At 39.2% G+C, this 13,264-nt stretch overlaps 3 protein-coding genes across 3 annotated transcripts; 2 read left to right on the top strand and 1 right to left on the bottom strand.

Annotated features, from left to right (window-relative positions):
* Positions 1–1,401: 1,401 nt before the first annotated feature.
* LOC144572197 (C2 calcium/lipid-binding plant phosphoribosyltransferase family protein) lies at positions 1,402–4,814 on the top strand. Its single transcript, XM_078321655.1, has one exon. It carries the CDS (start codon positions 1,581–1,583, stop codon positions 4,563–4,565), a length of 2,985 nt encoding a protein of 994 aa, XP_078177781.1. The 5' UTR covers positions 1,402–1,580; the 3' UTR covers positions 4,566–4,814.
* Positions 4,815–7,023: 2,209 nt separating this feature from the next.
* On the top strand, positions 7,024–9,921 carry LOC144572570 (protein PNS1-like). The gene is made up of 3 exons (XM_078322194.1): positions 7,024–7,179; positions 8,214–9,407; positions 9,758–9,921. The coding sequence occupies exons 1-3, from the start codon at positions 7,123–7,125 to the stop codon at positions 9,905–9,907; spliced, it is 1,401 nt and encodes a 466-aa protein (XP_078178320.1). The 5' UTR covers positions 7,024–7,122; the 3' UTR covers positions 9,908–9,921.
* Positions 9,922–10,863: 942 nt separating this feature from the next.
* LOC144572571 (DnaJ/Hsp40 cysteine-rich domain superfamily protein) lies at positions 10,864–12,737 on the bottom strand. The gene is made up of 3 exons (XM_078322195.1): positions 12,579–12,737; positions 11,819–12,080; positions 10,864–11,053 (listed from the first exon to the last, which is right to left on the bottom strand). Exons 1-3 carry the CDS (start codon positions 12,717–12,719, stop codon positions 10,986–10,988), a joined length of 471 nt encoding a protein of 156 aa, XP_078178321.1. The 5' UTR covers positions 12,720–12,737; the 3' UTR covers positions 10,864–10,985.
* Positions 12,738–13,264: the final 527 nt, after the last annotated feature.

Raw genomic sequence — 13,264 nt, forward strand, 5'->3', positions numbered from 1 at the left:
AATAAATAGTATTTATTAACCTCTGAAAAAACCTTTACATTATTTTTATATAAATTTAATTTTAATTTAGATGTATGCAATATTTTAAATTGATGTTTTTTTATAACCATTTCATCCTTACAGATAAAAACTACTGTATATTTATATGAGGAGGGTTCAAATGTCTCCATCATGCCTCCATCTCTCTCCATCATTTTCAAAGTTCAAACAGTCGATCCGAACCGCTCAACCTAACCTCCATACTAAAATATGTTTGGAGACCAAATTTTATATTTTTAGGAATTTTTTTACTATTTTTTTAGATAGGTACAAAATCAGGAAATATGAACCATCTAAAAACAGTATTTTTGTACCTATCTAAAAAAATAGTAAAAAAATTCCTAAAAATATAAAATTTGGTCTCCAAACATATTTTAGTATGGAGGTTAGGTTGAGCGGTTCGGATAGACTGTTTGAACTTTGAAAATGATGGAGAAAGATGGAGGCATGATGGAGGCATCTGAACCCTCCTCTATTTATATATGTCCACTTAAAGTCTTTAGCGGAGGGTTCAAATGCCTCCATGTTTTTGTGCCTCCATCATGCCTTCATCTCTCTCCATCATTTTCAAAGTTCAAACAGTCGATCCGAACCGCTCAACCTAACCTCCATACTAAAATATGTTTGGAGACCAAATTTTATATTTTTAGGAATTTTTTTACTATTTTTTTAGATAGGTACAAAAATGCTGTTTTTAGATGGTTCAGATTTCCTAATTTTGTACCTATCTAAAAAAATAGTAAAAAAATTCCTAAAAATATAAATTTTGGTATCCAAACATATTTTAGTATGGAGGTTAGGTTGAGCGGTTCGGATCGACTGTTTGAACTTTGAAAATGATGGAGAGAGATGGAGGCACAAAAACATGGAGGCATTTGAACCCTCCTCAAGTTTTTGCCTTCTTTTACTTTTAATTAATATTTGATTATTTTCTTAAGTTATATCATATATAAACTTTTTAGGATGTAATTTCACTGTATGGTTTCTTTTTTTGTAAGAGATATAGAAATAGTATACTAGGATTGAAGAAAATACAATATTTTCAGCATATCTATTTTTTTTTTTCAATTATCACACTTTCATCATCATCATCATTTGAATTAGTCAAATATACTCTTAATTTTTGTTTGTAAGTGTTATTAATGTACATATTTATTACAATATCTCTATATATTTTTTGAATTATCACACTATTGTCATCATTTGACTAAGTATACTGTACTCCTAATGAGTGCTATTAATGCACATAATTATTGTAAACATATGTAGGAAAATAACGTCCGCAGAAATTGATATTATATTGAAGTTTAGGTATGATTGTGTATATTTACCTCTTGTTTTATATAAGCAACTGTGCCCCAGCGCTTGGCATACCACTAACCTTCTCTCTCTAAAAAGTTCTCAAACGGTCGGGAGGGAATTTATTCATTTCTTAATTAATTTCTCCGAACTCTTTGCCTCTCTTTCTTTCTCTCTGCATTCAAAATCTCTCTCTTTCTCTGAGATTTGCTTTCATCTTCTCTCCCGAGAGAGCTCCGTTCATGGCGGATCCGTCCAGCCGCCGCCTCATAGTCGAGGTGTGCAATGCCAGAAATCTCATGCCAAAAGATGGTCAAGGAACAGCAAGCGCCTATGTTGTAGTGGATTTTGATGGCCAGAGACGGCGCACAAAGACCAAGTCCAGGGACCTGAATCCGACCTGGGATGAACAGCTCGAGTTCTCTGTTCATGACCTCGATTTGATGCCCGGTGAGACTCTTGAATTGAATGTGTACAATGATAAGACAATGGGTAGAAAGGGCAAATTTTTAGGAAAGGTAAAGATTACTGGCTCAGCTTTTGCTAAAGCTGGCTCTGAGGCCTTAGTTTATTACCCGTTAGAGAAAAGAAGCGTTTTCTCACAAATTAAGGGTGAAATTGGGTTGAAGATTTGGTATGTAGATGAACCAGTGACCGATACCAGTACCGGTACTGGTACAGGTACAGGTACGGATGAGAAGAAAGGGGAAGAGAAGAAATTAGTAGAAGAGAAAAAAGAAGAAAAGAAGGAAGAGAAGAAAGAAGTGGAGGCAAAAAAGGAAGAGAAGGAGAAGAAAGAAGAGAAAAAGGAGGACAAAGGGAAGAAAGAAGAAGAGAAGAAAACACCTGAGAAAGAGAAACCAAAAAATGCAGAGAAGAAGGAAGAAGAAAAGCCGAAAGAGATAATAACCACACCGGCACCCCCCACCCCAGTCAAGGAGCTCCAACAGTACAGCGGTGACTTGGAAATCAAACCTCACACGGCTGGTGACCACAACGTAAAGGTGGGATCATATGACCTGGTAGAACGGATACCATACCTTTTTGTGCGTTTACTGAAGGCAAAGCTCTCCGGTGATAAGCCGGTTTATTCAAAGCTGGTGGTCGGTAGCCAGACAGTAAGTACTCGAACTATTCCATCTGGTGAATGGGACCAGGTGTTCGCATTCCACAAGGCAAGCCTAACTGCCACCTCATTGGAAGTGTCAGTACATGAAGAGAAAAAAGGCGAGGGAGACAAACCGGCTGAACATGTGAGTCTTGGCACTGTTGCCTTTGATTTGCAAGAAATCCCCAAACGTTCCCCGCCAGACAGTCCGCTTGCGCCACAGTGGTACACGCTGGAGGGCACCGGTGAGGGCTCAGAGGGTTGTGATGTCATGTTAGCCGTCTGGATCGGTACCCAGGTTGACGAGTCATTTCAGGAGGCATGGCAATCCGATTCTGGCGGGTTTAATACTCATACCCGTTGTAAGGCATATCTCTCTCCTAAGCTCTGGTACTTAAGACTTAGTGTGATTCAGACACAGGATCTGAGGTTGCCTCCACTACCAGAGTCTAAGTCGCGGCCTGCTGCTGGTACAGAGTTATATGTCAAAGGGCAACTTGGGGCTCAAGCTTTCAAAACAGGTCGGGTCATATTAGGAGGTGCTTCAGCTAGCAATTCGGGTAACCCTTGTTGGAATGAGGATTTGTTATTTGTTGCAGCTGAGCCATTTGATCCATACCTTACAATTGTTGTAGAGGATATTACCGCGGGCCAACCTGTGGGCCAAGCCAAGGTTCCACTCTCATCTGTCCACAGACGTGTTGATGATCGGGTTGAACCGCCACCACGGTGGTTGAATTTGATTGGTGACGAGGCCCGGCCGTATGCAGGTAGAGTCCATGTGCGGGTCTGTTTGGAAGGTGGGTATCATGTTCTTGATGAAGCCGTGCAAGTGGCCAGTGATGTGCGTGCAGCATCAAAACAGCTGTCGAAGCCGCCTATTGGGTTGTTGGAAGTCGGTGTTCGTGGAGCCTCTAGTTTGGTACCAATGAAGGTCTCGAAGGATGGGTCAAGTGGGTCAACTGATGCTTATGTGGTTTTGAAGTATGGGCCCAAATGGGCTCGGACCCGTACCATTATTGACCAGTTCAACCCCCGTTGGAATGAGCAGTATGCGTGGGATGTGTTTGATCCGTGCACTGTCTTGACTATCGCGGTATTTGACAATGTACGGCACAAGCAAACTGAACCGGGCAGAGATGTGCGAATTGGTAAGGTCCGTATCCGGTTGTCAACCCTTGACACAAATCGGGTTTATATCAACACATATCCATTAACAGCAGTACACCCGATAGGAGCAAGGAAGATGGGGGAAATCGAACTTGCAATCCGTTTCAGCTGCCCCTCATGGCTAACCCTGCTCCAGTCATACACCAACCCATTGCTGCCCCGTATGCACTATGTGAAGCCCCTGGGGCCTGCACAGCAAGATATGCTACGACACACTGCTATGCGGATTGTTTCAGCCAGGTTGGCTCGGTCAGAGCCACCTCTAGGACCCGAGGTGGTGCACTACCTTTTAGAAACTGATGCATATAACTGGAGCATGCGTCGGAGCAAGGCTAACTGGTTCCGTGTTGTCCGTTGCTTGTCTGGTGTGGCTGGGCTTGTGAAGTGGGTCCATGGAGTGCGTATGTGGACCCACCCCCCAACAACTGCTCTAGTGCACATTCTGCTGTTGATTATTGTGTTCTGTCCACAAATGATCCTTTCAACCTTGTTTCTGTACCTGTTCTTTGTGCTGGTATGGCGCTACCGGTACCGGGTGAGGGAGCCAAATGGCATGGATCCACGGCTGTCCCATGTTGATTCAGTGGGGCCTGATGAGCTAGATGAAGAGTTTGATGGGTTTCCTTCTAGTCGGCCTGCTGATGTGGTAAGGGTACGGTATGACAGAATCCGAGCTGTGGCTGGCCGGGCACAGACATTGCTTGGTGATGTGGCAGCACAGGGGGAGAGGTTTGAGGCTATACTGAACTGGCGGGACCCACGTGCCACTGGGTTGTTCACCTTATTTTGTTTCCTGATATCATTGATCTGTTATATGGTACCATTCAAGATTTTGGTTGTTCTGATGGGGTTCTATTATCTGAGGCATCCGCGATTTAGATGTGACATGCCATCCCTTCCATTCAATTTTTTCAGACGGCTGCCATCACTGTCCGACCGGATTCTGTAGGAGGCATATGGCCCACTTGCTGGTGGGTGTTTGGATTTAGAATTTGATTTAAGTTGTTTTTCTGTAATTGAATTTAGTATTTACCGAGTTAGTGATAATTAAGGGATAAAGGGTCTGAGATAACAGGCCCAATCAGTTTGGTTCTGTGTTATTAATAAACTAAACCTTGCTTTTGGTTGGTTTAGCTTAATTTAATTAACATTTCAAAAAAAATATACTGATCAATTTTCATTATGATCCAGATATTAATTTTTTGTGAAGTGTTTCCTACTTTTTTTTTTTTTTTTACAATTTGAAGAAAGAGTACTCGTCACTTATTAATTTCTGGATCCAGATATTAATTTGTGAAGTTTCCTACTTTTCTTTTTACAATTTGAAGAAAGAGTACTCGTCACTTATGGTTTTTGATTCATTGCTGTGCCTGCATATTTAATTTTAATTTTCTTCCCTCTACAGATACATAGACATAGTACATAGCGCATTAAGTTGGTATTGGTGGCTTGTGGTTGATTTTTATGGTATCCATTTGCACATGAGATGGCAATGAGTTATACTGTGTGCTCCAGTGTGAGAGTTTTCAAGATGTAATAGTAATTCAGCATAAATTGGTAGAGAGTAGGGTTTTTAATTTTGGAGATCCATTCTCTTAATTGTGTTGCATACAAGAATTATTTATGACTCCTTTACCTTTCATTTCATTTTGCTTTTTTTCATGGTGCAGTTGCACACATATAATAATTAGCTTTTGACTTGAATGTTGAAACAAGTTTTTGAGGTAAATAAGTTGGTAAAACTCTCTTCAACATTCGTAGAACAGGAAATCAAGAGGAGGAAAGGCATCGCCTTTTCCTTTGAGGGCGACTTGGTACAGGAAATGTGGCGCAAGGTTACTGCCATTGGAGCTGTGAAGAGGAAGATCACGATACTGGTATCAACATTGTGGTCTATTTGGAAAACTTCCAGCAAAAGACGAATCATCCCAGTTTAATGGCGGATTGGATCATTCAGGAATCCACGCTATGGAACAAGTACTGCCGGGGTAAGGGTACCAGCCGAATGGTTACTGGTACAGTGGCAGCTGCATCGGCCGGTACCAGCGGAGCTGTCTCTGGCACAGCCACTGCTGCAGCGGAAGGTACCAGTGGGGTTGTCACTGGTACAGAGAGAGAAATAAATGAATAACCGGTGCTAGCTGTTATAAGTTGTAATTTCCTGTTGTTATTTCCGATTTTTATGAGGGGTCTTAGGTGATTTGAGGTGTTTTTCTTGTAATCGGATGCTGGACCCGTTAAGCTTAATATATTCCTGACAGCCCCTGTCAGTTGAGTTTAAAAAAAAAAAACATTCGTAGAACAAGGGAGAGTAGCCAAATTCGAGATCAGAGGGCAGAGGTACGTGCTCTCACACACAATGACACAAAGGAAGAAGATGTCACATGGTTTCTGGCCTTCTGACAGAGGCACCTCTTACTCTCAGCCTTTGGTGCACTGTTAAGCCAAATTGATAAGAAAGGCCGGTACACGCTTCATCGAGGTATATAAATATTAAAGTTGAAAACACTCAACTGAACATTGTCGGCTGGTACGACAAATGCTGATTTTTGTTTTGTTTTGTTTTTAATTTATTCTGTACAATACAACAACTATGTAGTTTTTTAGTTGGAGAGAGTAGCCGTTGGTTAAGACTCATTGAATGATTACTGTTTTGGGCTGATATGGGCCCTTCACTAAAACTGGACCAAATCCATGAACTGAACTGTGCCCAGTAGAGTAGAGAGGATCAGAGGACTCGATCCGATACTGTTTAAATAATTTGTCCACCGCTCGTTGATTTGGTTTATTAATTGTGCAACTGGAGGAGCTCATTGTTTCTCGTGAGCTGCGGTCGTCGTCCTATTAAATAATTTAAAAAAACTTGACACAGTTTTAAAAAGAGCATGGCGAAATGAATATTATTTAAACAGTATATTTAAATGTAAAATATTAAATATACCGACTCAAATGAATATTGAACTTCATAAATAATAGATTCCATGTGGTTCTAGCTACCAAGGAAGGCGCAAGCGCAACAAACAAACAAAATACCCAAGTTTCCGGTTCATTTTTCGTCGTTGACAATGACATATATAAATATTAGACTGGAGAGTGGGACCACCAACGGTGACATCACATGAGTCGTGTAATTTGTCAATTGTGATTTATGTCGGGTCGGAGTTGGTTAAGTTCAGCAGAGCTCTCAACCGAACCAAACCGAATCATAAGTAATACGTGCGGTGCGGTGCCTCCTATAAATTATAAAGATAGGAGGTTCGTTTGGAGATTCGTGCCAGATTAAAACTGACGACTCATACATATCTCATTCTACTCAGTCTCTGAATCTCCCCCTTGCTGGACACCTCCAGTTCAAACCGTTCCTCGTCTTCCCTTGGAAGCTATTAAATTATATTTACTACTATCCTTCAAGGTTCAAAGCACCCAAAAGAAAAGAGAAAAGAGAAAAGAGAGCAAAACGAAAGAGAACCAGAGAAAGCTAAGAGAGAGAGATAAAGAGGTCTCCAATGGAGAATCGAAGGATAAGCAATGGTGCGAGAAGCAATCAGGTCACGCCAACTCATGTGAGTAGATTTTTCCTATATATATATTTTCTTCTATATTTCTCTTGCGTCGAGTTTTTGTATCCCCAAGTTGTTGTAAAGATTGAATCTTTTGCGGTTGCTATCTTGCTTCAATGGAGATGGAGTTGCAAATTCCAGTCTAAATTCAATTCTTTTCATTTACCAGGCCATGTCTTATTCCATTTGTTTCTTTGCCTTTTTGAGCAATCCTGGTTTGGTTAATTATGGTATTAAGCCAAAATTTTAAACTCAGATTTTTTTTACATTACTCGAAATCATAATATGGATAGAAATAGGGTTATAGTTTTTTTTTTCTTTTCTTGAGAAAAGGAATTAGAGTTCTCTTTACCAAACCTTCCCTGGAATTTGGGGTCAATAGGGTTTAGTTCATTATTATGTGATTATATTTTTACCGACTCAAATTGCATGCTTGTCTATTTCACTTTGTTATACATACATACATACATACATACATATATATATAATATAATTAATTGGGTGTTTGTGGGTTAGGTTAATTTTGACTTTATATATAACTGCCAATATATTATCCAATTGAATATCATATTCCTAAAATTTAGTTTAATTAGTATACCTAAACAAATAAGCAATAAAAATCAGTAATTATTTCGAACATCCCATATATGATATGTAACAAATGTCAAATTGCATCTTTAATTAGGTACATCTAATCGGAAGTAAATTTCTTTCTGAATTTACAATAATAAATAGAGGGAACGTGACATTCAAATAATCAATGATGTTTCCTATGCTCATTGCTCTATTTATTTCCTTTCCGATCACTGATTTTGATACTCCATTAAATTCTTCCCTTATTAATTAAGGGCATTTTTATCATAAATATTTTTGAAGGAAATTAATTTAATTAAGTGGCACTGTTTTAGCAATTAAATTTGTATTTGATCAATTCTAGCTACTCCATCCTGAAACACAGTGTATTTTCTCCATAAAGCCATAATAACTTTTTATTAATTTATCTTGAATTAATTAAGCATGGACATTTTCATTTTCAGGTAGTGTTTCAAGTACCAACTCCGACAGCTCTGCATATTCCACCAAATTTCACCATGACTACTCCTCCTCCTCCTCCTCCTCCAGCCACCAGTTTCACCGCAAATGCCGCAAAATTCCTCTTCTTCATCCACCTCCTCATTTTCACCATCCTTGTCATCTTCCTCTCTGTGCACGGATCAATCCACCGGACCCATGCTTTCGACCCTGCTGATTGGTACCTTCCCCTCCTTGCCTCCATCGCCACCTCCTACCTCGCTTCCATATTTTTCCTTTCATTTTCCATTAGACGCCCGTCATTATCCATCAAGACGTCCATCCGCCTCTCCCCTCTTCTGACATGTGGAGTCGCTGTGCTTCTCTTGTCTGGCGGTACCGGCACTAGCCTAGGTTTTGCAGTCATCTTTCTAGCCATAGCTATCACACAAGCACTTTATGCATGTTGGATCACGCCAAGGCTTCCCCATGCATATGAGATTCTCTCAATTGCAGTTGCCAATACCAGAGTACTGGTTGGCGTCCTGAGCTACATGTCTCTCTCTCTGCTTGTGGGGTCCATCTATGCTATCCTTTGGATTCTTGGAGCTGGGGGGGTGGTCGAGGACAGAGAATCACAGTTCGGACCATTGTACATGGTTGCGCTTCTCCTAAGCCTTTCTTGGACCATGCACGTAATAAAGTACGTGGTGCATGTGGCAATAGCAAGCCTTGCACATGCACAGCTCATTCTCGGTGATAACGGTTCTGTGGGACCTGCTTTCCGTCAAGCCATGACATGGGCATTTGGTGATGTATGCCTTGGCGCTGCAGTAGCACCGGTGGTGGGTGCCACACGTGGGGCCGCACGGGCAATGGATGTACTGGCAGGTGGGTCGGACGAATTCCTTTTCTCGTGCACAAGTTGTTTTTCAGGTGTGGCAGATCAGATGGTTGGGCGGGGCAACAGGTGGGGCCTGGTGCATGTGGCGGCTTATGGTAAGTCCTTTGGCACAGCATCGAGGGATGTGTGGGAGATGTTTATTAAACAAGGCATGGGGCGGCTGCTAGACAATGATCTGACGGGTCCGATTTGCTTCATGTGGGGTACAACTGGGGGATCGGTAGCAGCCCTGACAGCCGGGCCGTGGGTTCTGCTTGTAAACCAGGAGTATTTCATTGCAGCTACAATATATGCCTTCCTCATCGGTTACTTCATGGTACAGTAACATCATAACATGTCCATTTCTTTTTCTCATTTACTAATTAATTAATTTAGAATATACAAAAGCAAAAGAGGATAATAAATTAATGCTATATATATATATATATATATATATATATATCTTTAGTCGTGACGAAAACAAAAAAGAGTTTAACAACTTTTGTTTCTAGTAAACTAATCATAAATTGTGAACAAAGAAAAGAGCGAAGGTGTCCATCACTTTTAATTTTTTCTGTGGCTCCCGCTTAAGTGCCTTTATTTGCGAATTATCATTGCTTTTTGTTTCTTCTATCATGCTTTCTCTAAATGTTATTTTTTTATTTATTTTTAAATTGAAAATGACAGACTAGGGTAGCGATGGCATGGCCACAGGCATGTGTGGCTGCGTTCCATGTAGTTTTTGCAGAGGACCCCCTCAATCAACAGCTGGGTTCTTGCATACACGAACGGCTACGCGAGTTAGGAAGAGGAGATCAAACTCATACTAACATCTAGGAAAGAAAACCAGAGGGAGAAACAATGTGAGAGGGCATGAAGAAGTGAATTTTTACGGGCATTTTTGGTTGAACTGTGAATTCTTTGTACTTTTCTTTCTCTTTTTTGTTCTTTTTTGTTGTTGTTGTTGTAAATTTACCGCTAGTAATTATAGTTAGGATAAGAAAGGACATTTGACATGGAAAAAGGGGGATAGAAGTTGACCAAGTAGTATTTTTCTAGTTTCTAGCTAGAGCGCTTGGTCAAGGGTTTTTGATTTCTCCTACTTTTTTCCTTTTCTGTAGATTTTTGAGGCATAGATGCAATGACTTCATCTGAGTCAATCTTCATGCGATTTTTGAGGTATTATATTGACAAGTATCGCTATATTCATTTCATATTCCTATAATAATATTGAAACAAGTGGAATTTTAATTGTTATCTAGTTGACAAAAGCCATTGATGATTTTTTTTCTAATTCAAGAGTAAGACATGGGCTAAATAAGTGTTATTTCCAAAAGACAAACATGATATTTTAGCCGTACCAAATTAAATATAATATAATGTGCAGTTTCATCAATGAAAGTCCACCCGGAAAGGTGCAAGTGCAAATTGGATACTTCAAGTAATGTGAAAATGATGTAATATATCTTATTAGTGAGACGTGCAAGCCACTATCATCTATGGACCCTGGTAAACTTGTCTTCAACCTTCACATACTAATTATGTGACACATTTTTGTTTTGGCAACAAGGCAAAGAGACGATATGCAGATATCAGCCAACACTTTTGCTTACAATACTGTTTGAGTGCAAATTAAGCAAGCCAATATTTGAAAGGAATTAGGTTGGATTTCATAGTGAATTTGAAAAATCTTGCTACCAATCAGTTCAAATCCTAACCTGCTTCCCCAAGTAACTCCCCTCTGCCGGGTTAAACTAATAATTAAACCAGATTGATAAGAAATCAAGGAAGAGTTTTGATATTTAAATTATTTTATATACTAATTGCAAATTATACATTGTTAGTTTCCTTAAAAATAAAACCTCACCAAACAGGAAATTACAAAAGAGGACAGAGGAGGACTTGAAAGAACATCTTAGTCAGATCCCATGTGGCCACGGCCACCACACTTTGAGCACATAATGTTTCCTGTGCCACCGCATCCTGAAATGACAAATAAGGTTAAATTAACATAACAGAATATATGATGCAAATTAAAAGGAATATTAAATTGTTAAAAAAAGTTAGTTTTGCCTCTCTGCACACTAGTAATTTGACACTGACAAGTCAGATGTGGCAGGTTTGGTTAAACAGAATTTTAAATTACCACTTAATGCATTTTGGGGTAATAGACCTCTGGTATCACCTGGTATTTACTAGTTCTAGACCTGATCAAAGCTCAGTGTTTCAGTACAGTAGACAGTATCTTTGCTAAACATTTATTAGAATAAAAATGGTATCAACCTGCATGAGTTTGAATATCTAGTGATCCCAACTTGCGTAAGTTACTATCGACACAAGTTATCAGTAGGATTAAATTTCTAAGAGGTCTCAACTCATTTTCATATTTGGGTAGTTCTTAGTTGAAACAATTTTATAGGTCCACCAAATTGCACTTAGAACAGGTATATCAAAAGAAAACATAATAAAAGATTTCTCATCTAACAATGGGTTTGAAACATGTGTGGCATTTGTAGGTATATGCATGTACATGCTGGTACAGTTGTCCCGAACCTCCAGTCACCCAAATTGATAAGGTTCAAGATTTTTCCAGTGTAATGTTTAAACATCAAGTGTTCTCTAAAATAGCCCAGCATTAGCATTAGCAATAAAATAAACAAACACACAAACTTGAGCACAAAATTATTTATACTTTCCTTTATTAATTATTTTTGGTTTGGGGTTAGGGTTTAGGGTTTCAGTTCTTACCTAGACATCGAACCTTGACAATGATGCCTTGGCTTTCAAGGATTGAGTCAACATACAGACCCGACCCATTACAGGTTGTACAAAGGACTGCCCCCTTGACATGACAGTTGGTACAGGGGGGCTTGTTTCCGATCTCCTTTTTGCTCAGAGATGTACCAACCGGTTTCTCTATCTTTTCTTCTGGTACTGGTTTGTCATAGCAGAACAATGATTCAAGGCTGCTTTTGCTTCTTTGGATGCCATTTATCAAGCTAGCTCTCACCTGTCAAAATAAAAACACATTAAAAGAATGAAAAGTCGCTCCTAAGAGAGGATGAGAACAAGAGGAAATTTTTTTATTTTTTTGCCATACCTGCTAGCACAAAAGATGCGGTGTACTGGATTTTAATATCTCTTGTTAAAACTGATTTTATGCCAGAACATATACACTTAGGTTTTGTGTTGTTTTTGTCCTTTTGTTTGAACTGTAAACTACTGAGGTAAGTGATGTTATTTATGATTTAATTAAAGTTAAAGGATGGAGATATAGCGAAATAGGTGGTACTGGAAGACTTTTAAATTCCGAGGAGTGAGGAGGCTGCTGCCTGCTGTACACTTAAACAGAATATATTGTAAACTGTTTCAATATACTCATACTGAAATCTGAATAGATATGTAATAAGTCATATTATAGTAACCAAATTGTTCAACACAACACAACACAGAAATCCACTGAAATGAACACCTTAAATAGCATTTTGAAATCTTAGATCCGACCGACCTGAAATGAATTGGAGCGAATAGGAGATTGAGTAGGGCGAAGAACACCATAGTTCGTCGTAGATTGAACTCCTTTGGTCAAAATCCGACAAAATGGCAGATTGCGGTGTGAAATGGGAGGCGATCCGATAGAAACCTCCATTATCAAATGAAATATTTTTGGAGAGAAAGGAGAATTGAGTGAATTTACGAGGGGAAACTGGGGAGCATTGGGAAATCCGCCGAGTCTACTACTAGATTGTAGAGATGGGAATGGGGGATGGGCTTTTAGTAAAATGAGATTAATATTTAGGCCCATATTATACAAACATATCTTGCCTACTATTGGCCCACTACCAATTCCACTGTCAAATGCGTACGGGCTCCAGCGGCACTCTATCTCTATGACTCTATGTAACGGGTAGGAACTAGGAAATTAAATTGCCGTTGTGTTATCAATTATAAGGCGTATTTTTATAGTACATCTATTTGATGTATCGTCAAAATCAATCAAATTTAATAACTAAATTAAATTGCCGTTGTGTTATCAATTATAAGCCGTATTTTTAATGTCAGACAATTTAGAATTTGATTGGTCATCTATCATAAAAATTACTACTCTATTATTAAAAAAAATATAATTGATAAAAGACTAAGTACCTCTCAAATCATTCCAAATTTTGATATATACGCTATAAAATAAAGAAC

Source organism: Carex rostrata, chromosome 20 (genome assembly GCF_964058835.1).
Source record: "Carex rostrata chromosome 20, lpCarRost1.2, whole genome shotgun sequence".
Taxonomy (NCBI): Eukaryota; Viridiplantae; Streptophyta; class Magnoliopsida; order Poales; family Cyperaceae; genus Carex; species Carex rostrata.